General features: G+C 35.2%; 5 protein-coding genes across 6 annotated transcripts in view; 3 read left to right on the top strand and 2 right to left on the bottom strand.

Moving 5' to 3' along the window:
- Positions 1 to 9320, bottom strand: part of LOC120630251 (F-box only protein 32) — a 32979-nt gene extending 23659 nt beyond the window's left edge. Inside the window, exons 1-2 of one of the 2 annotated variants that reach the window (XM_039899403.1) lie at positions 9110 to 9320; positions 8863 to 8913 (exon numbers count right to left, since the gene is read on the bottom strand). In XM_039899403.1, the coding sequence (XP_039755337.1) occupies positions 8863 to 8913; positions 9110 to 9210 (152 nt within the window). In that variant the 5' untranslated portion in view covers positions 9211 to 9320. The remainder of the gene's footprint in view (positions 1 to 8862; positions 8914 to 9109) is intronic. The other variant, XM_039899404.1, reaches the window with a different exon arrangement.
- A 1385-nt stretch (positions 9321 to 10705) lies between these two features.
- On the top strand, positions 10706 to 11082 carry LOC120630590 (cytochrome c oxidase assembly factor 3, mitochondrial). The gene has a single exon (XM_039899855.1). It carries the CDS (start codon positions 10785 to 10787, stop codon positions 11046 to 11048), a length of 264 nt encoding a protein of 87 aa, XP_039755789.1. The 5' UTR covers positions 10706 to 10784; the 3' UTR covers positions 11049 to 11082.
- Positions 11011 to 12114, top strand: LOC120630589 (dimethyladenosine transferase 1, mitochondrial). Its single transcript, XM_039899854.1, has one exon. The coding sequence runs from the start codon at positions 11048 to 11050 to the stop codon at positions 12062 to 12064; it is 1017 nt and encodes a 338-aa protein (XP_039755788.1). The 5' UTR covers positions 11011 to 11047; the 3' UTR covers positions 12065 to 12114.
- The window catches only part of LOC120630586 (tRNA dimethylallyltransferase), a 334518-nt gene continuing 321447 nt past the window's right edge, over positions 12114 to 25184 (bottom strand). Inside the window, exons 6-7 of the mRNA XM_039899852.1 lie at positions 13120 to 13330; positions 12114 to 12587 (exon numbers count right to left, since the gene is read on the bottom strand). Of these exons, the coding sequence (XP_039755786.1) occupies positions 12252 to 12587; positions 13120 to 13330 (547 nt within the window). The 3' untranslated portion in view covers positions 12114 to 12251. The remainder of the gene's footprint in view (positions 12588 to 13119; positions 13331 to 25184) is intronic.
- Positions 21715 to 23227, top strand: LOC120630587. The gene has a single exon (XM_039899853.1). The coding sequence runs from the start codon at positions 21764 to 21766 to the stop codon at positions 23225 to 23227; it is 1464 nt and encodes a 487-aa protein (XP_039755787.1). The 5' UTR covers positions 21715 to 21763.

Raw genomic sequence — 25184 nt, 5'->3', positions numbered from 1 at the left:
AAAAAAAAAAGGAAAAAAGAATTTCTGTACGTACCTGTATTCATTGAAAGGGTAACCTATGCCAAATTTGAAACAATTTTACTTTGATGTTGTTACTACTGAAATTTTAGGTCAATTTTTCTATGAAAAGTCTGAGAAAAAAACTCAGAGGAATATTATTTATTGCATTGATTTCGTTCGACACCACTCCTTTAAAAAAAGAAATAATACTTTCTGCAGTCCAATTCTGTAGACTGAAGATATTTTGTACATATATTTGGAGGCTACTTTTATTACACTTTTATCGATCGATCGATCTGTCGCGGAACAACGAAATGAATGAATTCATGAAAACATGAAACTTTGCATGATTCAAGTTCTTAGTAACACCGGGGCTATTAAAGAATAGATTTATAAATCGATCGATGTCGCACACCCTTATATTGTGTTAAAAGACGGACGACGACGACGGATGGAATGTATGTTGAGAAATACTAAGTCTAAAAATAATCGTCTCTTACTAAGGGTATTTTCTAACCACGGGGCTTCCATACAGTTCAAATATATAATTATTGAAATATGAATACACCAACCAAGACAATTTTTTTTAAGCGTAGAGATTCAAGCTTTTATTAAACAATAATTAATTACCATTTATTAAGTCACGTTAATAATTTATTACTATATATAATAACTTGATGTTCGTTTGTAATTAATTACTGTGTCCATACTAATTTATCAACGCGCATTGAAATGTCAATCGCGTGGGTGTTCACACAAATTGGCTCAATCACTTTCGCATTTCTCGTCTATTCTATGTGATTACTTTTTAATGCAATAAAAAATCTATACTGTCATCATAAGCATCTTATTGCCGGTCTTCTGACCACAACGCTGGGCTATTGAAGATTGATACGACTATGAGAACACTGGAGATCTCTGAGACATGCAGGTTTCCTCACGATCTTTTCACTCTCTCTTAAAGCAAGTGATATTTAATTGCTTAAATTAAAAACGCTCATAACTCCAAAATGTACGAGGAGGCCGGGGATTGAACTCAAGTCCTTGATGGCTGGACCGATTCTCATCAAACATAGCTAAGAACTTTCTCGACTAATTCACCTTTTAAACAAAAAAACACAACATCAAAATCGGTTCATCCGTTCGGAAGCTGCGACAGCTAGACACGCACAGACGTACACACGTATAGACATGTCAAACTATTAATTTTGTCTACCTGCCTTTATTATAGACCTAAGGTAAATTCGTTAACGTAGTTTGTCATTAGAAAAAATTATACGCCTGAATAGACGGTATGGTCAATCATCTTTGCCTGCCCTAAAAGAAACAAATGGAAAAACAACACCATAATAAAAATTTAAAAGTATGATTGGCTGTTCTGACTTCTATTTTTGAATATTTTAGACACCCGCGGTAAAGTAATGGGGTGTTTTCCATTCGCAGTTCAGATAAAGAATGCCAAGTTTCCGTAATGTAACATATCAATTCCATCATCTATTGTAACCAGTGAGAAATGTCGGCTTGCCCTTTCCAAATGCTATCAAGATATAAATGCAATCGTCCAAATTGAGCTAACCTTTTTAGAAGGTGCGGCCACTTTATATGATACGGAATACGGGAGCGGTTATCTACCTACGCAGTATATTTACTCCCTTGTCATATATATGACGTAACCGATGTGTTTACTCCCGCAAAAAGAGCTGTAATTTTAATGCTTTCTGTATGTTTATCACAGCCCTTAAACTAACTGATAGTTCAATAATTGGGTAGGTTCTTACATATGTTTTTTTTGTTTATAGATCATAAACGGAAACCTTTTGGGATGCAAGTAGAAGTTAGTTGTATTGTGAAAAAAAAAACTTAAATACCATTAAAAATAAACAGGTCATTTTAGCCATTATGTAGGTAATCATCATAATATAACGCAGTCAAAGAGCAAAGAAGGTTTTGATAAATTTCATACTAGTGTTAGCAAAACTGCTTTTGTATTTAGGTACACTGAAAAAAAAGGGATATTATTCAAAATCCGATCACAGATTATGCATAATACCCAGGTATTATGCATAATCTGTGATCGGAAAGGAGAAAGGTGTATATTAAAAATTTCAGGAACCCAGATCAAAGGGGAAGGTTATAGAAAATATAGATATGGCGCGAATCGAATGTACCGAAGAGTGCGGAAGTGTCAAGATTAATTAATAGTTATGATGTTTGAGTTTAAGAAGCGTTAGGCTGAGACATAATTAAAACAATTAAACAATGTACAATAAGAGCAAACGATTTTTACTATAAAGCAAATGTACTTACAGATGTTTTATATTGCATAGAGATAACTTTTACCGAACAGAAGGTTACCACGGGTTTTTTGGAAGTGGGCTTTTACTAGCAGAAATGCTTTGCGCTTAATACCTTCTTATCGCGAAAAAACCGTGAAAACTAAAATCGTAGTGCAAGTCGCAAAAGAGCAATTAACAAAAACCGGAAGGTAAATGCGAGTTGCAGACATACAGACCGAATTTCAGAATTTTCCCTTAATGCTATTGTTAAGATAGAGCAAGAAATACTTAAAGAAAGAAGTTTCTTGTATCGGAGCCTCTTTTAATTTTTATTATTAGTTTTTGTCTGGTGGGAGGCTTCGGCCGCGGCTAGTTGCCACCCTACCGACAAAGACGTAGGTACCGCTAAGCGATTTGGCGTTGCGGTACGATCTCGCGTGTATACATATTTATAACTGCCAACTGTATGAGCTTAATATAACAGCCATACGGCATAGCCCTAACAGGTTGATCCGATAACATCTTAGACTGCATCATCACTTACCACCAGGTTAAATTGCAGGCAATTGCTAGCTCGTAGTTTGTAATAGTATCTCGTTGGCACTTAACGGGTACGGAACCATTAGTGGTTTAGAGTTTTACACTTAAAATAACAAACTTTTCACACATGTAGCTGCCGATTGAATAATTCATTACATAATCACTTTGCTACCTATTATGTGTTGATCGCGTGCCGACTATAGAGCAAATTTATGATTTCAACGATTCTGTATAACTAGCGTTCCGCCGGGAGTTCGTCCGCGTACAAATCCGATATGTTCCCCAAACAAACTTTCTTTTGTTATCCTTCGCAATATACCCGACCCACCGCGTTTACTCGCCCGCCTGTCGAACTCAAGAATTATGCTATCAAATGTATAAAAGATTTTTTATTCAGACGTGCCGCCAAGCGATAAACCGAAACCGATTTAGGGTTTAATAGAACTGCTATACCCATAACAGGTTGGCCCGTTACCAACTTGGACTGCATCATCAGCATCATCTGCACTGGACAGCATGCAGGTGAAATGCAGGATAATAGAAAACGGGCAGAAGCGTCCCCTATGCTACTACTACAAACTACTACGATCACCAACCCGTCGGCTCCCGAGTTAAGCGCGTTCCGACGGATAAAATTTCATCCACTTACCTTTGTATTATAAAATGTGATATACAACGTGTAACGGAATAACAAAATACTATATCACCGTGTAAAAATATGAAATCCAAAGAAGCATATTTATTTTTCCATACAAACTAATTCAAAACATTCAAGTGTTTACTTATGATAAATAAGTATACTACGACAATACACACATCGCCATCTAGCCCCAAAGTAAGTGTAGCTTGTGTTATAGGTACTAAGATGACTGATGAATATTTTTGACGTGACAACGTCTTATAAATTGGTTTGCCGGGTGACACTTCAAGAAACTGCGTTACGCTCCGCTCACGTTATGCGCTCACAATGAGAGCGAGTGAGAGGCACGCGTCCCTTCCACTCGGGCATGGTTAGCCCGCCTAAGAGCGAGAGAGACAGACATAAAAAGTGAAAGGCACGCGTCCCTTTGTAGTAAACGCTGTTTCATTGTACGCAAATGTATTGCAAGTTATTGTATGTATATTTGTATATAAATACGTATGTATGTGTAAAGGTAAAAATAAAATTTTGTTAATATGAAATTCAGAGCGAGATTCTTTGTATAAATTAATGTTTTAAATATAATTCTTTGTATAAATAAATGTTTTAAATTGTTACTATTAGTTCATCCTTCTTCTTACTATACGAATGAATATTCACATTAAAATTATTTTACCACTCAAAGTCGTTGTCACGTAAAACTTTCGCCCATATACCGACTTTACAGGCAACCAATTTTTTATAAATAATATACATAAATACTTAGAATATACATATAAACACCCAGACACTGAAAAACATTCGAGCTAATCACACAAACATATTCCAGTAATGGGAATCGAACCCACGGCTTTGGACTCAGAAAGGAGGGTCGCTGCAAACTGCGCCAATCGGCCGTCGAAAAGAAAAGTTATAGATGCGTGCTGGGATTCGAACTCTGCTCCCCAAAATTGTATTAGCCGGAGTCCTAACCACTAGGCTATCACCGCTGTAGTGATGTAGTTAAGCATTAATAATAATAATTCTTTATTGCCATACTCCATTGCAATACAAGTTCTTAAATAAGTAAATACCATGATTGATTATTAACTAATAAGATATATTAACATTATGTGGTAATGAGTATACAAACATTTTCCTTGTAGATCCACATAAATAATCTGTAGTTACTTATTAATATCTTATTAGTTAATAATTAATCATGATAGCTAACAAAATAAAAAATAAAAAGATGTAAAAGTAATTGTAGAAAAAAAAAAAATATAAAAAATAAATTGATAAACTGAATTAATGAATTACTATTTGTTTCAAACATAACTCATTTGGCATAGATACATCTAGCTGCTAAGGTAGAATTTCTTTAATTTGTGTTTTATTACTATTCCGCTAAGAGTATTATCGGACCTTTTTTGTCGACGCGGTTTAAAAATAAGCCCGTTCTCGTCAAGACATGCTTCGAAATTATGTGATTCATCTCTTCCACTTATGGTATAAGGGTCCTTTGGTATATATAATCACCAGTTGCCCAAATTAATATTTAGTCGTATATCATTTAGATTAGGTTCGGGTTATTTTTAATGTCACCTTGTATGGTGTTATTGTTTATTAGGGTATCGCAATACACACATCGCCATCTAGACCCAAAGTAAGCGTGTTATGGGTACTAAGAGGACTGATAAATATTGTTGAGTGGTTAACGTTTCAGTCAATGGTCTTCTCGCTAATAGCTTCGACCAACATCTTAAGAAGCTTTCGCTTTGGCTTTTTGTTTTTTATTTAAATTCCCAGCATGTATAGATGAATGTTATTTGAGGATTTTGATAGGAAACTTGAGATGAAATTATCAACTATTTACTATACAATATACTTAGTTCTTGTACTGCAAGTGTAGTATTTTGAAAGGCAAATTTAAATGGTATTCACTTACTAACTCAGTAGTATGAACTTTATGAGACCACATTATGTCGAACCATGCGAAGAACTATGTCAAGTTATTCGCAAACGGTGCTCTATCTTGAAAAGTGGCACATGGAATCCCTACTTCAGTTAAAAAAGAATATTGCGGAGACCACAGACCTACATACTAAAGAGGAAAGCTTTTAAGTTACATGACTATGTATCTGAGGTAGAACTAAATCACAGTGTTATAAATGCGGGTATAAAATATGCCCCTATATTTTTATGATGGCGTAAAACTATTTAGAGCAAGTTTATAGCATCCCCAGTGAAAATTGTGTCTGCGATTTAGTCGTCCGTAAAACGCTTAGAACTTCATATTGTAACTTTGCAGAGTTTCATTATTCAATGAGAATAATATCAAAATGATCTCTGTACCGGAATGAAATCTCTTACTTCTTTCTGGTACCCTAGTACCTACCGAAACGTTTTTTCGGGATTGTTCTTCTTCTTTTGCTTTTTTTGGCTTTTAGGTGTGCCAAATCAGCACGTTAGATTCAATCAAAAAAGATTCATGTGTCATAAATGCGTAATAAGTAAAACAAAAGAGTAATTAACAAAATAATTATAAAAGTACTTTAATATTATGACCCTAGAACAAAGAAGAGATTTACTGGATCTTATTTTACTACAAACTAGTACGAAATAAAGTAGATTGCCCTAGTTTCCTTGATAAAATGAACTTTAGAGTGCCGTGAATATGCCCCGTAGTGATGTTTCCCCACTTGTGCCATCACGTAGCAGGACAGTTTTTGGCGCCAACACTGCTCTGCTTCGGCTGTGCAAACTTTACATTGAGCGTAGTCAGATCATTGATATTTCACACAACCCCGCATAATATCTTTCGTAAATTAGTGACAGTCTAGTCAATTCTCATACTCAAGATTGAATTTAATTAATGTTGTAAATTTTAAATATTGTTTATTTTAGTGTTATTTTATTCTAAAGACATGATTTTAAATACACTGTGCATGCGCAAAAATTTAATTTATATTACAAAGCTGATGTAAAAATCGCTAGTTAACCAATAAATTGAACTTATAGTAAATTAAAGGTTGCCTTGAGAGATCGCTTCAAGCGATAAGGCCTCCTTTGCGAATATATATTTATTTACCTTTTGTTTTGTTTGCTTTGTTTTTTTCTTTATGTGAAATAAAGTCTATTATTATTTATATCTATCTATCTAAAATCATAATTCATAACTACTTTAGCTATGCAAATTCATGAAACATGTAGTGACGTTACATGTATTCAGGATAATATGACTTGTTTAACATGGTACTTACCTACAGGATATGTCATTATTTATTTCTTTGCTACAGAATCCTCAGATTTGTGATAGCTTGTCTGTGGTAACCCTATACAAATCCTGAATATTTTTCCTGGTGAATAAACTCGCTGTACGGTGAACGTCGCTTGATAGTCTAGCAATTTATTTCCCCGTTTCTCATCAGTTTTGCTCCAAGCCTGTCTGAGTTGACCCAAACGATCGTGATTGTGCATTTAGCGTGACCTACATTTCAGAAACGAATCCCCTCTGTCGGGTTTTAGGTAATCTATTTTTGTGCGTACACCTTTCATCGTTCCGATGTAGCGTAAAATGTACAATATAAAACTAGGTTATGTGAGTTTAATTATGTAAATTGTATACTGTATTATATACATTAACATTTTTTTTTTATTTTAATGAAGGAAAGTGTTATATTGCATAATACCTACCTATTCTGTTGAACACCTGTTGCAAGGCTGTTTAAATCAACTAGCTTTAGATGTCGGTCATCATTATCATCGTCATATCAACCCATTACCAGTCCACTACAGGGCAAGGGTCTCCTCCCACAATGAGAATGGGTTAAGGCTTTGTGCACCACGCTGGCTGGCCCAGTGTTGATTGGTGGACCCCAGTGGGGTGCGGTTAACCCAACGCTACAACTAGTGCACAGATCTTTGCAGGACAACCAGTTAGTAAATCAGGAAAGTTATTAAATAGCGGAGGTGCGGCAATATTTAGTAACCTTTTCTCCATAACAGTCTAAATGGCGTTCGTATACTCATTGCACATTTTGTATGGAGAAGACAGATGGCCAGCGGTTAATAAATGTCGAAAAAGATACCGAGTAATGTAGCGTTGATAGCCCAGTGGGTAGGACTTCGACTTCACTTTCGGGTGAGTTCGAATCCCAGCACGCAACTCTAACTTTTCTTAGTTACGTGCGTTTAGAGCAATTAAAATATCATTAGCTTCAACGGTGAAGGAAAACATCGTGAGGAAACCTGAATGCCTCAGAGTTCTCCATAATAAAGGTGTGCGGAGTCCACCAATCCACACTGGTACAGCGTGGTGGACTACAGCCTTAACCCATTCCCATTGTGGGACCCGTGCCTTGTAGTGGGTCGGTATTGGGTGGATATGATGAAGGGAGCTCGTCTTACCAACACTTATAATACCTACGTACCTACGTGAACTTTTGGAGTCGTATTGGAATACCATGTTAGCAGTGGCGTGCACAGGGATTTGTACCAGGGTAAGGACAAAGAAGTAAAATGGCATAAAATCCTCCTCAATTGCCAGTTTTATGAAAGTTTTAGGGTATGCAGTGCTTTTGTGCATGTATGAAGTGCACGCCACTGCATGTTAGGTAATAAGTATTTATAATGCCATTTTATATTTTATTAATTTATACCAAAATATATTATTTGAAAATCTTTGTGGAACTCCCAACACACGTTGCATTGGCTGAGTAAGAAAAAACGTTTAAACAAAAAGATGAATCAAGGCTGATTTTAAAAAGGGAAGGTTTTTGTGAACACCATAAAGAATACATCGATTTGGGCAAGAGGAAGAAGGATAACTGCTGATGGATACCAATTTTCCGTTGAAAAAGTTCCCACTTCTATATTTTTAGGAGTTACTTTACACACAAGTTTTATATACCTAGTTAAAGTTTTATATTTTTGATATCTATAAATCCTTACTCTAAAAAATAAGGAAAATATGGTTTAAATTCTTATAAGACAGGTAAGGAAAAATTATACTAGGTAAATGTTGGTACGTAAGTAATAGTTAAAAAAACACAATAATTTTCATTTGGTATTGCAAGTGGAGTTTAATTTTATAATAAGTAGGTACCTAGACTGCTTTTGGTATTCAAATTCCAATTGGAATTTATACACCACTCATATTAATTTCATCGTAATTTTAAAACTAAATTACAATGGAAACTTATTTGGCATTGACTGATTTAAGACCAATTACGAGATGCATTTCGATACAAAGCCACTCTGCAATAGGTAACGCAATACAAATCTATCTGCTAAAACTATAGCTATAGATGTTAAAGAGTGAAGGACTTACACACACTCGCGTGAAAATCAATACCTTACAACAACAGTGAACTGAGAAACAGCTGATCTACGATGTTAAGAGATAAATAGGAAACAAACACTTACCACTTCTGCTGATTATCGTCTGGGTTATTAAAGTTAGAGATAGCGGCATATCTGCAATACAAAATACAAACAAGCTAGTAGGTACCACATCAATTTCTCAAAACAAATAAAAAAACAAGCGTTATAAGTTAGTTAAAGTAGTATGGATTAGGGAACAGGGAAATAGACAAATAGTTCGTGCTTAGTTGCGTCGAACGGTGAACGGTTTGCGAACAAAGGATAGTTTTGTTTTGCAATAAAAACTTACCTTTGCGCCGTGCATTCCAATACTTTCTTCTTTTCCCATCCCTCCTGTGTTTTGACCCATTCTTCGCCCGGAGAACGCCAGTCTTTCGAGATAAAAGGCATTATTTTGTAACACACAACACAAAGTTACGCGATCGTAACACTGAATACGAAATACGAACGACCGAACAGCGACTCGAGCGACTCTGTGAGTAGTGTACAGCGATGTCGAACTCGCGAGACGCGACTGAAGTTGGTTTCGCAGTTTGCTTTTGCGGAGCGTGTATGCGAGAAAGAGAGGTTTTGTTTAGAAAAACACAGCTGTGCGCATGCTTCGAACTTCGAATTTCCAACTCGTTCCCAAGATTGAAAACCTGTGCAATGGTGGGAAATTACGAAGTATGAACTATGACCTGTGAGGACGTATACCGCTGTTTTTAATGCTTGTTTATGCGTTGTTGTTTGCACTTCTGCGTTGTATGACAAAGTGGAACTCTTTTAAAGCAAATATATTCCTTAAACAGATAAAAAAAATATTTGTTGGGCATACTAAGTAGGTACGAACCTACTGCAGATCTTTCGGAAACTTAAAAGTTAGGATTTTAATTCATCATCATCATCATATCAACCCATTACCAGCCCACTACAGAGCAGAGCACAATGAAAAGGCGTGGATCTTAATTACATTTTTAAATAATAAATGTTATACTTAGACTTACTAAGTACGCAGATGTATTGCAGATCTTTCTGAAACTTAGAAGTTTGGATTCTAAAAAGTTATAAGAAATATTGGGCACAATATTAAATTGCAACGCCAACGCGCTTTCAGAATACACGCTTACGGAATATAAATAAAAGATATGTTAAATTAAGTCTTTCGTCTTTCGCCTTCTCCTTCTCATAATTTAAAAGGGAAAGTTTCTAAGATGTATGTATAAATAACGTCCTCTATCATTCAAAACTATTGGAAACATAAAAAAAAAACCTGAATTTAACGTCGTTAAGCTGTAACTATAGCTATAGTTTGCCATATAAAACTTTCTCGATATTAGGTTTAGACTAGCTGCGTCAGTACACGAGGAATTTCAAGTCTTTACACGAGATTGCAATTTAAAAAAATTACGTGGAAAGGCTTATTCGCCTAATAAATAAGTGTAAATTTAGTACTCAAGAAATGATTATATTCTCTTTGGTCAGCGTTAGCAATTTATACAAATCTTGTATACACTATATTTTATTCATTCATTATCATTCGTTCTTTTTATGGATGTTTGTATCCTCTTTGATTCAGACCTATATTGTGATATTACTGCTTTCTCTATGGCTGCGCTTGTCGTCTAAAGTCGTGCATTAAACACGATTATGTATGATTGGTAATGTTTATTTTTTGACAATCACCTTTGTGGATCTTCCAAGTATGCGTGACATTGGCGAAATTCAAAGTGCCGATTTGGCACACCTAAAAGCTCAAAAGAGCAAAAGAAGAAGAAGAAGATACATGATTGGTAGTGATCTGTTATCGAGTGCTCTCGAGGTGTTTTCTAAGTTGTGCCGGATATCTGCCTACAAGTGCGCTACCATTATTGTCTTTGTTCATAATCATATTGCTCTGTGGTCTTTGATTCACTTTCTGTGTTGACACTTGACTGTCGATATTGTTTTGGGATTTAGGTTAGAAAATATTTTCCGTTCTCGTGATGGGAGACTCTAATTTGAAGCCCAAGATTAACACTGGAGGACAAGATCCGGTGCTCAAGCAGGCGGAGCTCGATTATATGAAAATTATTGAACAGAAAAATCGCGAACGTGTCCAGAAATTACATCAGATTTCCAGAAGAAATAGAATTACTGGTTTCGCGATCGGCGCTGGTGTACTCAGTATTTATATGTATTCTATTTTCGCTGTGAAGCAGGAGACGTTCCTCGACGATTTCAACGAGCCAGTTAAAGTCCAGCAATAATGGCGACGTCTAGAGCCGTACGAGTTAGATTGCCTCCCTTACCAAGTATTAAAGATATTATCAGACTGTACAAACTACGCGCCCTCAAGGAACTCTCGCAGAATTTTCTCATGGAACCACGTTTAATCGATAAAATTGTGCGTGCCGCTGGCAGTATAGAAAACAATGTTGTTTGTGAAGTAGGGCCCGGTCCAGGTGGCATTACAAGGTCGATCATACAACAAGCACCACGGAAAGTTATTTTAATAGAGAAAGACCCCCGGTTTATACCCACTTTGGAGCTTTTAGCAGATGCTTGTAAAGGCTCAGTCGATGTTGATATCATAACAGGCGATATCCTAAAAACTGATGTATCACACTTCATCCCCAAAGATGTTAAACGCGAATGGACTGATCCCCCGCCTCCAATTAACTTAATTGGAAATTTACCTTTTAGTGTATCAACAATACTGATTATAAGATGGCTTGAGATGATTTCTAAAAAAGAAGGTGCATGGGCTTTTGGACGTACTAGAATGACATTGACTTTCCAAAAAGAAGTAGCAGAGAGAATGGCGGCCAGTATATCAGACAAGCAACGATGCAGACTATCCGTCATGTGTCAGAATTGGTGTAACGTTAACTATAAGTTCAATATACCTGGACATGCCTTTCTTCCAAAACCAGAAGTAGATGTTGGGGTTGTTACACTCACCCCTCTTAAACAGCCTATAATAAATCTGCCTTTTAAAATGGTTGAAAAGGTAGCTCGCCAAATATTTTCTATGAGACAGAAGTATTCTATACGAGGTTGCCAGACTTTATTCCCTGAAGAAGTTAGAGAAGAAATGGCCCTTAGAATGTACAAGATGGCAGAAATAGACCCAGTCACAAGACCTTTCCAAATAGCCAATGGAGAATTCAATCGCTTATGTGAAGCCTATAATGAAATAATAAAAAAATATCCAGAACTAGAAAACTATGATTTTAGAGCACCTAAGAAAAAAATTGATGTCACGGTAGAGGCAAAAGTTTAATTTTATGTTGTATATAGCTTTAGTAGTTGAATAAAACTAATTGTTTATTTTAATAATCTTTTATTCACTCTTAGATAAAAAATCATAGGTAAAACTATATAAAAATCATCAATGAAACTCCTTTTAATTAGTATTTGGTATAAGACTATGAAGAAAATTGTCTATATGGGATTTTTTCCTTTTAATCTCATTTGTCATTATTTCCAGATTGTACAACTTTTTCTTGCGTTCGCTGTAACTGCATAGCTATTTTATTCTTCCTTTTGATTACTCGCATGTGTTTATGTGAGGTAAGATGTACAGAGAATTCTTTGTCACCAATTATAAGCCTTTCACAAATATCACAAAAGTTGCATGAATGCCCATCAATACCTCTTTTATCTTCAGGAATACTTTGCTTTAAAGGCTCGTATTGACATGGAGTATCATTTATGAAACTTTCTATGATGTTAAAAGCTTTATTTTTTACTTCGTCGTCCCATTTAGAAAGATCTGTAGTATCCAATTCATAAATCGGTGGAACCTGAAAAAAATTAGAATGTTAGTTAGTGACATCTGTTGGAAATTTCAAATACTATATATGTATCTGCTTATTATTAAGTAGTATAATAGATGGCGCTGTAGGAAAGGTTGTAACCAAAGTTTAATTATTTTTCCTACTCGATACTAGATGGCGCTGATTTAGTGAAAACATTTTGGTTTTATGATATAATAATATACTGGTTAATTGATGACGTGTCACATTACATTAATGATACTGGATTGTAATTGCGACTTGTTTTTTTTTTAAATAAAATAATGAAAGAAAAAAATCACTAAACAGAGTTCTGCGATGCCATCGATAGTATCTAAAAGTTGTTGTGTGAAACCAGTCGAAAAAAAATAAAGAAACTTATTTGAAAAGCGGTTTATTTACCTTTAAAAATATAACACTCGTAAATAAAATCATCCAGACCTCTTAATTTTCATGATTACGCAAATTCACCAAAGAAAAGCACAAGAATAGAATTATAATTGTACCTATAGGTAGGTACATATAACATTTTATTACTTACCTCTCTGGAAGGGTGTTCCAAAAATCTTCCCCTAACCATTTTGTTTTGACGTCTCGCATACCTTCTTGTACTGAGCTTCATGTTTGCGATACTATCCCGTAGGAGTTTTTGTCCTTCGTCAGAATTTTTCTTATCCGCCGGTAGCATGAGATATTCGTGGAATTCCTTTAGGCCTAGGGTCTGGAACACTCCTTTTGTGTAGTCAGGTGTTCTGAAATCGAATATTGAATGTGTTTTTAACTGATTTAAACATATAAGGCTTTTAGAAATATTCTATGGTACCATCTCGATTGTATGATGATGAATTTTGTCACGCCAAGTTGACCCATCGAGGTTTTTGTAGTTTTCTGACCTTTATTGGTATGCTAGTTTTTGCTAGTTGTCTGAAATATTGCTACCGCTAACCGCAATAATGAATACCTAGTAAGTTATAACTGTTTTATGTAATATGTCCGATTGAGTTGGAATTCAAGCGATTTTGCATGTATTACTCAGTAAGGTCCTAGTTAAGACCAATACCGCGTAATTTACATTATTTATAAATACTTTTCACAGCAATTGGTACCCATTGTTATTGGTTGACGGTCAGTGATACCATTTGGTACCTATTGGTGGTGATTGGCGCAGTGGGCAGCGACCCAACTTTCTGAGTCCAAGGCCGTGGGTTCGATTCCCACAACTGGAAAAATGTTTCTGTGATGAACATGAATGCTTTCCAGTGTCTGGGTGTTTATCTGTATATTATAAGTATTTATGTGTATTATATTCATAAAAAAATATTCATCAGCTATTTCAAGTAGGCCTACTTTATAAGCACTTTTGAAACGTCAAGTATGTATGTTTGTAGTGACTCTACCGCCGGTTCGAAAAGCAGATTCTACAGAGAAGAGCCGGCAAGAAACTCAGTAGTTGCTCTTTTCCAACATCAACATTTACAATATTTTTTCTATCTTGCGGGACATGACAGCGGCTGGCTGCTTCCAATCTACCTTGTCATTGAGGAATTCATCAAATATATAGTAACCACGCTGTACTAGATGCGTTTATGCACATTTTTTAAATGTATGCATTGGTAGGTCAAGAATTTCCTTAGAAATCATGTTGTAAAAGCGTATACTCAACCCCACAAGGGAGTTCTGCACCTTTCGCAGACGATATGCAGATATCACTAATTTATGTCCGTTTCTGGTAAGTCGATTGTTAATTTCAGCTTTTTGTTTATAAATGCCTATAACCTATATATTTTTTATTCTCTTCAGCAACTCGCGAATTTGTTGTTGTTTGCCTATATTTAGATTTTAAAAGAAGGAAAATGCGAATCGATTCCCAGAAAATCGAAATCTATTTTACTTAGTAGGTACTTAGCCGGATTTGTATGTGGTTGAACCGGGTTTACCGGGTTACCGGGTTTTTAGTGCGAAAGGCAAATTATCGTGAGCATCGAAAACAAATGAGGATTGCAACAAAGTCTCATGTTTACCAACAAAGTTAGGCGTATAAAAATTTTATTTAATTTAAGACCTCTTAGTGAAACGGGGTTGGGTTATTGTATGAGAGACCTATAATTTTTAAATTAGGACACTAAAATTTGTATAGTTTTGAATCACATATTTCTATGCTGAGATAGCCCAGTTGTTAGAACTAAGGCTACACTTTCGGGGCCCGAGATCGAATCCTAGCACGCACCTATAAATTTTCTAAATTACGTGCGTTTTAAGTAATTAAAAATATCACGTGCTTCGACGGTGAAGGAAAACATCGTGGGGAAACTTGCATGCCCTAGATTTCTCCATAATGTTCTCAAAGGCGTGTAAAGTCGACCAAACCGCACTGGGCCAGCGTGGTGGACTACGGTCTAAACCCTTATTCTGGGAGTAGACTCGTGCCCTGTAGTGAGCCGGTTATGGGTTGATATGATGATGATGAAAATCTAAAAGAAGTTTCAAAGAAATGTTTTCAAAGAAATCCTCAAGGATGAACACTGTACAATTAGTGTTGCCCAAATGCAAGAACAAGACGAGACTTAGCCAGTCTTGGTCTTGGTCTTGCGCCAATACACCTGGTCTTGGTCTTGGTCTTGGTCTTGCGCTCCCAGTCTTGGTCTTGGTCTTGGTCTTGCAGCAAGAGTCTTGCAAGTCTTGCAATTACCTATTAGTCTATTACTATTTATTAAAGTTTACTTTAAATCTTAGAAAAACGTATTAGAATTGGAACATTGTGAGCTTGAATTAACATAGCCATAGTAAAGATCAAGCAGATTAATAAATAACTGAAGATTTGATAAGAAATTCGAAAAATCAACTGACCTATATGTCGTTTTCCATGGAAGTAACTGTTTCTTAATAAACATTTATGATTTATAAGCTTACATTTGCTAAAACAACTTGTAAAAACTTAAGAAATATAATGACTAAATGTACAATAATAGTACCTAAGTAATTAGTTTAAAACCATATAAGTAATCAATATTATAATTACTTACTAGAATGAATTATTATGACATCTACTACCTATCCTCACCATTTTATCCTAATCATAATACTACTTGCGTGATCAGTATAATGTATTCATTTTCATTCTAAGCACTCTGAAACTTATTTATTCTTTGGAACACCTGTAGGTACTCTTAAAATTCGAAATTATTTTGCATGAATAGTGTCAAATGTTATGATTTCGGCGCGGCGGCAACGATTGTTTTAGATTTCAAAAGAAGCCGCTGGCGCGTGTATCATAACCATGTACTTCCGAAAAGCGGCAAATTTCTTTGAGAAGTAAGTACAAAACCTTTGATGCCGCATTATCAAAGTGCCGATGGTTAAAACATAACTATGCATGCACTCAGTTTGATTTTAATAGATATTTTTTTATTCGCTATGTTTATGGTATTAGTCGTAATGCGCATAGGTCCAGTTTTTCATATTCTTTGATATAGTTTTTTGCGTCTCATAGAATTCCTAAGCGTACCTACCTACCTATACACCGAACTGTTACACCTAACTACTCCGTGAAATAGCGCTAAGTCCTAGCTGCAAGACGCAAGAGTCTTGCAGGCTATGTCTTGTTCTTGCTCAAGTCTTGCACGGTCAGTCTTGGTCTTGGTCTTGCTAAAAATACGCGGTCTTGTTCTTGGTCTTGGTCTTGCAAAAACGCAAGAACAAGACCAAGACTGCAAGACCAAGACTGAATTTGGGCAACACTATGTACAATAAGACAAACAATATGTATATATTGTTTCGCCTTATTGTTCTGAGTGTAAATATGTATATTGAAATGAATAAACCACCAAACTCACTATTTACAAAATAAGTAGGTTTTTAGTGACAAAAGTATATTATATCAGTCATTTTTGTATTACAATTTTCATAATTGAAATAACTTTAGATCTTTCTATCCCATACACGTCAACACGATATCAATATTCTGTATATTGTCAATAATATTGCCGTGTTCGAGGGCGTATTACGGAATTTAAGCCAATCTCCTTCGTGCCTTCTCCATCTACAAGACATTGGCGAAGTACCTTGTGCCCAGTTGGCACAGACCAAGAATTGAAAGAATTTAAGTATTGTAGTAATAAAAATATTGTCAACAATATTGACTGTGTGCAGGCAGCCATAGAACTGTGCATTTTTCCGGAATAAATTATAGTCTGTGCTTGAAGTACCTACTCTCCGGTAGGGCTGGCAACTTTACCGATGGAAAAGAAGTTCACATATATTGAAAAATTTAATGTACCTGATATATCCATGGACAATGATGATCCTTGACGAGCAGATTCCTCGAGGCCGAAATACCATATCGTTCAACAACCTCCGTATTTGCACGCGTATATGTAGATCGTTGTAGGTATGTATGTAAGCGGTATCAAGCAAATATTAACTTAGCGATTAGTGCGATTCTGATTGGTGGAATATATTATGGAGATTTGACGGCATACCAATTTTAATGTACAAAAAAATTGAGTGAAACGAATTTAAGTAGTTCATATATTGCATAACTAGCGTGGGAACTGTCTACTTTTTTGGAATAAAAAGTAGCCTATAATACTCTCCGACCTTTCAGCTATCGCTATGCCAAAAATCACGTTGACTGGTTACTTAGTTTGGGCGTGACGGAAGGACAAATAAATACACTGTCGCATATATAATAAAAAGTAAGGAAGTTAGGATTATAAAGCTGAAGAGCTTGTTTGTTTGAACGCGCTTATCTCGGAAACTACTTGTGAAAATTGTAGCTACTTTCAGTGCTAGATAGTCCATTCATTAAGGAACGCTATAGATTATATAAAATTACGCTACGACTAAAAGGAGCGGAGCATCAATGAAAAATGTTGCAAAAACGGAAATAATTATCCCTTTTCAGAGCTGCCGGTGAGTGCGATGCGTAGTCGGTTAAAGTTACGCCAAAACGATATATTACAGAATTGTTTCTTTTTAAATGTTCTAATAAAAAAAGTCCGGGACACAATGTTTCTATCTTTTAAGGTTGACTTATACGCTGGTGAAGTCGCGGGGGAGCGCTAGTAAGGTTATAAAACTCACGTTTGCAATATAAAAGCGCTGTTCAACGTACTAAAGCACCGCAGACACCTAAATAAGTACTAGGGTCTTTGAAGTTTGAGAAGGTATATGAAAAATTTAGAACTACATTTCTATTATTACTATTTGAAGCAGTGAGCAATGGTACCCTACTAAATCAATGATTTTTTGTAAGATCTAAGGGGTTTTAGTTTCCAATATTCAGTGGCGTGCACTGGGTTTCTTACCAGGGTATGCATACAGCAGGAAAATTGCATAAAATAGAAAAAGTCCTCCTCCTATAGGGGCTTTATTTAAATTTTAGGGTATGCAGTGCTTTTGTGCATGTATGAAGTGCACGCCACTGCCAATATTGTAGCGTTATTCAAAGGTATAAATAGAAGCCACTTAAATAAGTACTAGGACCTTTGAAGTAGATGTATCATGAAAACGATAAAATAATATATAAGTGTTTATGAAGTAGGTAGTAAAATATGTTTAAACTGTAACTCTTCTTAACTCATAGAAAGGTTAAATAGGTACTAGGGTCATATAACTATATAAGCGGTGAAATGCTTTTATTTATAAGATCTTAGGGCTTCAGTTTCCAATTGCAGCGCTATTGAGGTCACCGGGCAGGGAATGGAACGTAAACACTAGGATCTTAGCGGTTTAAGGTGGTGTAATGAACAAATCGCCCTCAGAGAGGGAAGGCGTACATGTACAAATAGATTTATACTGGATGTGACGATTATTTTTTAAAATATCTGTTTGTTTATTCTATTTGTTCGTGTATCGGTAGTGTTTTATCGCTGTTTGTAAAACTCTGCCTTACAGTGGGCCCTTGTAAGGCTTTGAAAACTTAATCTGGTGCTGCGGTAAAACAGCGGTTTCTTACAAAGGGAATGCCAGCTTATATTTTAATTGTAACCAGCGTTTGCCCATTGCTTCGTTGACGTTAAGTTCTACTTTTATACACTTTTCAAACCCTTATTTTGTCCTGTTAAGGGATGAATTTTCAACAATCCTTTCTTAGCGGACGCCTAAGTTATAAATTCGAATTTTTCGAATTTCGATATAATCATTCGCAATTTTTTAAAATATTCAAGTAATTGTAGTATATACACGAAGTATTATCAAAAATCATCAGTTTATTAAAAACAGATGTTCTTATTTATTATTTTGCAATTTCTTTTGAATAAAAATTAAAGACTATTTTATAATTCGCTCTGGCTTTTGGTCACTATTGACACTTGTCAGAAAAGCTGATTGCGGCGTTCTTTTTAACTGAGCGTCGGCTTGGGTTCAGATTCACAAACTGTTTCTGAATAACAGTCCATGTTCGTTGGTGCACGAGTAGCTAAGCCATTGTCACCGTTCATGGCTGCAGCTTGACAAACTTATAATAGTTATTTCAATTCTTCCAGTAGTTTGAGCTGCGCGTTAATAGACCAGTCTGTGAGTCAGTCAGTCTACTTTTATCTTAATGTACCAAGACTAGCTATAATCCGCTAATTCACAGTTCATAGCAAAATCACAAAGGTAGGTTATTTTTTAATTCTGCCGAACCGTTAGATAAAAATACTAAATGATAAAAATCTTCCGAAATTTGGGAAACATATCAACTCGCATCCTGAAGATGGGTGTTTTTATTCCAGATAGATTCTGCCCGATAAATTCTGTGAAGTTAATCATCATCGTCATCTCGTCCACAGAACGCAAATCGCAAGCAATTCTGGATTTAGAGCTTCTATAGGGACTCATCGATTGCAGTGTGAGTAAATCTAGTACTGATGATACTTGGGAGAGATGAAAGCGGAGCAGAATGCTTCCAAGCAACCTTGTCTCAAAGTCAAAGAAGAATATTTCTTTCCGAATTTCTCATTTCAAATAATTCCTTTAGTCATTAAATTTTTTTACAAAGTGAGATGATGGAGATAACAACAGTCGTAACTTAAAACCTAAGCGATGAGGTGAGGTTGTCTGGCAGGTCAACTAGTCAGATAAAGAGTTTTTTCTCGCCATGCCACTTCTAGTGAGTATTACCCATAGCAACTGTGGATCGTTGTCGCGACGTAGCCTGCGGTCGCCACCGCCTCTCGCTGCAGTATAACTTTATAGTACGGGTTACGGAGTGCGTATCACACTATACTATAGCTTGCCCTACTAGCGGTGGATGGCGTCGTCTTGATACTTGGAACAATATAATATCATTACGAAATAATATTACCCACTATACTATTACTTTCCCTGCTAGCGGTGGATAGCATCGTCTTGATACTTGGAACAATATAATATGATTACGAAATAATATTACCCACTATACTATTACTTTCCCTGTTGGTGGTGGATGACATTGTCTTGATACTTGGAACAATATAATATGATTACGAAATAATATTACCCACTATACTATTACTTTCCCTGTTGGTGGTGGATGGCATTGTCTTGATACTTGGAACAATATAATATGATAACGAAATAATATTACCCACTATAATATTACTTTCCCTGTTAGCGGTGGATTGCGTCGTCTTGATACTTGGAACAATATAATATGATTACGAAATAATATTACTTGTCTTGATACTTAGAACAGCATATAAGGATTACGGTGTACGTTTTTCCCACTTTACTATAGTAAAACTTTTCTACAAGCTTTCGTTTTAATATTTAATCTTCTTGACAGATATTTCCAAGATGTTATCAGGTAGTTTATTGCAGATTTTAGTATCGTTTAAACGAAATATTTGATGTAGCCTTGTACCAACACAGTCCCGTGATGAATAACCGGTAGACTTTATATACTCTTGACAAAACTATAAATAAATATACTACGACAATACACACATCGCCATCTAGCCCCAAAGTAAGTGTAGCTTGTGTTTTGGTTATTAAGATGACTGATGAATAATTTTAGATACTAGCTTTGATTTGACAGCACAGTTTTGACGACCGATTGGCACAACCCTGCTTTCTGAGTCGAAGACTTTGGGTTCGATTCCCGCAACTGGAAAATGTTTGTGTGATGAACATGAATGTATTTCAGTTTTAGGTATTTACCTGTATATTATAAGTATTTATGTATATTACTCATAGAAATATGCATCAGTGATCGTATTACCCATAAAACAAGCTACGATTACTGTGGGGCTAGATGGCAATGTGTGTATTGTCGTAGTATCTATATTTATTTATTTTATTTTATTATTTATTAACTTTGTTGCTGTTATAACAGTAAATACTTAAAAACAGAATTAAATTATATTTTAAGGGACAAAGGGGGTTTACATTTTTTCCCATACAACAGACATGATTTTTTTGACGTTTTTATAGATTATGGATCGGAAACCTACGGAGGGAGTACTCGCACTAGCGACTCGCACTTGACCAGATTTTTGTTGTTTAGCCTAACCTAACCTAACCTAACTTTACCTAGGCTATCACCTATTAGTACATAACCTATTATTTTATACCAGCTCAAATTGTCGTTAATAACACAACCTTATATTTTATGCGAGCCCAAATTCCCGTTTAAAATGTTATTCATGAATGTATCACAGAGATGCGTTACGCGGACTGTAGGATCCACTTCAGCGCCTCTGAAGGGCTCCGCTTACAGTCCATAAGCTCCACTCGATATCCTTTCACCAAAGATCAAAGAGAGACGATACTTTGAACACGTCACGCCTCAAAATTCAGTTTTCCTCATCTCGACGAGGCAAGTGCTATAGAAAACGTATCATTTTTTGGATTAAGCGAATAAAACCCTGTTCCTATTTTTATATTACTTGGGCTTTAATAGAAAACGATTAGTCATGTTAAAGCCAATTATTTAAATATATATAATTATGTGTCAAAGGGCGCCAAACTCCAGAGCCATGGAACCTTTAAATAAAAACATCAGCCAGAGCATTGCGATTTAAGAAAGATAGTAATAAGAAAACACTGTATACCTAAGGTTTATGAAATACACAACCAGCCAGCCAAAGAGGATATAATCAATAGGCTTCAAAAATAACTATATATTCCAGTTGCGCGCGAACCGCGTTAGCGAACGCCAGTTTTGTAGTCGACCCGTGCGCCTACGCGATTTTTTATTAATCTACCCGCGTAAATTGATAACAATGAATGACGACGGTTTGAGTGACGATAGTAGTTTAAATGTGATACAAAATGATGATGATATATGTGAAGTATTAAACAGTGAACGTGGTAATTCCGAGTCAATGCCGAAAACAGGTGATAAGAGACCGAGAGAGACGGAAGATAGTAGCGAGGATGGATTTGTCACTGTCTCTAGAAGAAAACCGAAGAAACTCGTCCGAAGTGAATCTCATGAAAGAGAAATGTCAATTAATGGAGATAATGAAAACATTTATTTTGAAGTAAGTTTATTTGGATTACCGAAACAGATGGCTTTTGCGAGGTTATTAAGAGATGAAAATATTAAAAATGTAACAAAAATTAAATATAAAAGTCCATATAAAATATTTATACAGTTTAGCGATAAAAATGAAGCCCAAAAACTTATTAATTGTAAAAAAATAAATGAGATGGATATTAGGGCTCAATTTACGAATCAGGGTAATTTGTCTTACGGAATCATTAAAGGAGTTGACTTAGAGACAAACGAAAAGGAGCTCTTAGATAGTTTAAATTGTGAATATGATATTATTTCAGCTAAACGATTGAAACGTATGAATTATGAAGGTAGGTGGATTGACAGTGAATCGTTCAGACTATGTTTCAGAAACCCGGTTACGCCTTTATACATAAATGCATATGGATATAAATTTGATGTCGTACGTTTCGAGTTTCCTGTGACTCAGTGTTCTGGATGCTGGAAATACGGACACATTAAAAAATTTTGTAAGTTGAATAAAAATGTGTGTCCAAAATGTGCTGAACACCATGATAATTGTGAAGTTAAAGAGTTCAAATGCATAAATTGTAAAGGACCACACATGGCCCTGGATAAGACATGCCCTTTCTTTAAAAAAGAAAAAGGCATACGTTATATAATGAGTCAAGAAAATGTATCATATAAAACCGGCTTAGAGATATATTTGAAAAATCTGAAAGAAAAGGAATTAAGTTGTGTCAGAGAGGAGATCAACACAGAAATGGACTCCAGTTATATAGAAAAAAATACAGTGAATATGAGAGGTAAAACATATAGCAGCGTACTCAAAACGTCGGCGACAATACATAATAACGAAATGAAAGATGAGCATTTGAATGAGAAAGTGATAAATCAAAACAAAAATAAATTTAAGAAAACGAATGTTCATACAAATTATCATAGGGAAAATCAGAACTTGAATATAGATAACGATGAAATTATGGAAAGTGATCAAGATACACAAGAAAATCCAGCAGAAAAAGAAAAAAGGAGACGACAAAGGAGATTTGACTTAAAAAATTTGCTTAAAAGAATAAAGGAAATTATCGTATCTGAAGGAAATATAAGCGATAAAGTGATGTTAGTGGTAAAAGCTATAATTGAAGAGTGTAAGTTGTTTTTAGCTAACTTTTTGAATGAAGGTAAATTATATGACATTTTTTCAAAGATAATATTTAATGGATAAAGCCTTTATTTTAAATATAATTCAGTGGAACGAACAAAGTTTGAAACCAAAATTATTAATGTTAGAGAACTTATTTTATCAAGAAAAAATTCATATAGCTGTTATTTCTGAAACATGGTTGGATGCAGATATTCCTCTTCATATTAGTGGATATAATTTATTTCGAAATGATCGACAGGACTCGTATGGAGGAGTTGCAATTTTTGTCCATAAATCCCTTAGATGTCATGTTTGCCCTATCAACTGCGTCAATCCAGGCATAGAAGTTATTAGTATTAAGTTATTGAATTGTAAAGGTCTGAATAGCATTGTATCTGTTTATTGCCCTTCTTCAGTGCAAACCCACCAATCAGATTGGGACAGTATTTTTTCAACAACAAGAAAAACACTAGCATTAGGTGATTTTAATGGTCATCATACTAACTGGTCATACAAAACAGATCAGAGAGGACAACAAATATTTGACACAACGTTAGACAATGGATTTATTTCACTTAACAATGGAGATGCCACAAGAGTTAAATTAGTAAACGGTGTGATGCAAAATTCATCCCCTGATATAAGTTTTGCATCATCAGATGTAGCAGTTGATTATAAATGGCAGATTCTTAATGAAAATTTAGGAAGTGATCATCTCATAATTAAAATGTCAACTAGTTACTGGGATCGTGTTGAATGTTATAAAAAACTTAATTTTAAAAAAGCTGATTGGAAATCTTATAAGAACGATTTAACAAATGCATTTTTTTCATGTGATAGTTTTAGTTGTACATCTAGTAATGTTCAATTTCAATATGATGATTTTATAGGTAAAATAAACATTTCAGCTAATAAAAATATTCCTGAAATTAGATTTTGCACCAATCCAATGAGCAAATTTAAGCCGAAAGATTATTGGGATCCGTCGTTATCTAAAATTGTGGCAGAACGGAGGTTGGCATTAAGTACCTTTAGAAGGAATCCTATTCCGGATAACCTTGATAAATTGGAATCTAAAATTAAAGAATCTTTTATTGTATTAAAGAAAGCGAGGTCAGTAGATTGGCAAAAATTTTGTACAAACATCAAAGATTCGACATCAACATCAGATATGTGGGATAAAATGCGGTGGTTTAAGGGATACCGAAAAGCTAGGTTTTGTGCGTCCAAAGAGATGGAAAAACAGTTGCTACATTCGCTTACGCCAGATTCAGTAAGTAATTGTCCACCAACATTTAATTCTGATAACGATTTACTACAGAGGTTATTTACAGTTCAAGAGTTAGAATGTTGTCTGAAAAAAAAGGACACTGCTCCTGGCAGTGACACGATAACTTATTCTATGATATTCAATTTGCCCTCGGCTGGGAAAGAGTATCTTTTAAATATTTACAACGCTATATTTAGTTTAGGTGTTTTGCCGGATCAATGGAGGAAAATTCTAATCGTACCTATTCCCAAAGCAAACAAGAGTACAAGCACACACGCAAAACTTAGACCAATAGCACTTATTTCCTGTCTCTGTAAGATATTTCATAACATGTTATGTAAAAGAATTGAATGGTTTGTTGAACACCATACAATATTGTCACCACATACCATAGGCTTTAGAAGGGCACAATCTAGCTTAGATTGCTTATCACGACTTGTTACATATATACAATTAGGGTTTTCTAGAAAAGTATCAACAGCGGCTTGTTTTTTGGATATAGAGAATGCTTATAATAATATTTTAATCGATAAAGTTGTAAATATTTTAGACAAATTAGGCGTAGGAAAAGTTATTTGTAGATATCTGTGGTCATATTTAAGTGATAGGCAATTAATGATTAAAAATGATAATGATATTCAGGTGTCTGAGATTAGACACGCAAGTAGGGGACTCGCTCAGGGAGATCCCATTTCGCCATTACTTTTTAATGTAACAACATATATGATTTGTCAACAAATTAAAGACGTTTTTATCTCGCAATACGCA

Source organism: Pararge aegeria, chromosome 16, assembly GCF_905163445.1.
Source record: "Pararge aegeria chromosome 16, ilParAegt1.1, whole genome shotgun sequence".
NCBI lineage: Eukaryota > Metazoa > Arthropoda > Insecta > Lepidoptera > Nymphalidae > Pararge > Pararge aegeria.
The sequence above is the reverse complement of the archived record's forward strand: the minus strand, read 5'-3'. Positions and strand labels throughout refer to the sequence as shown.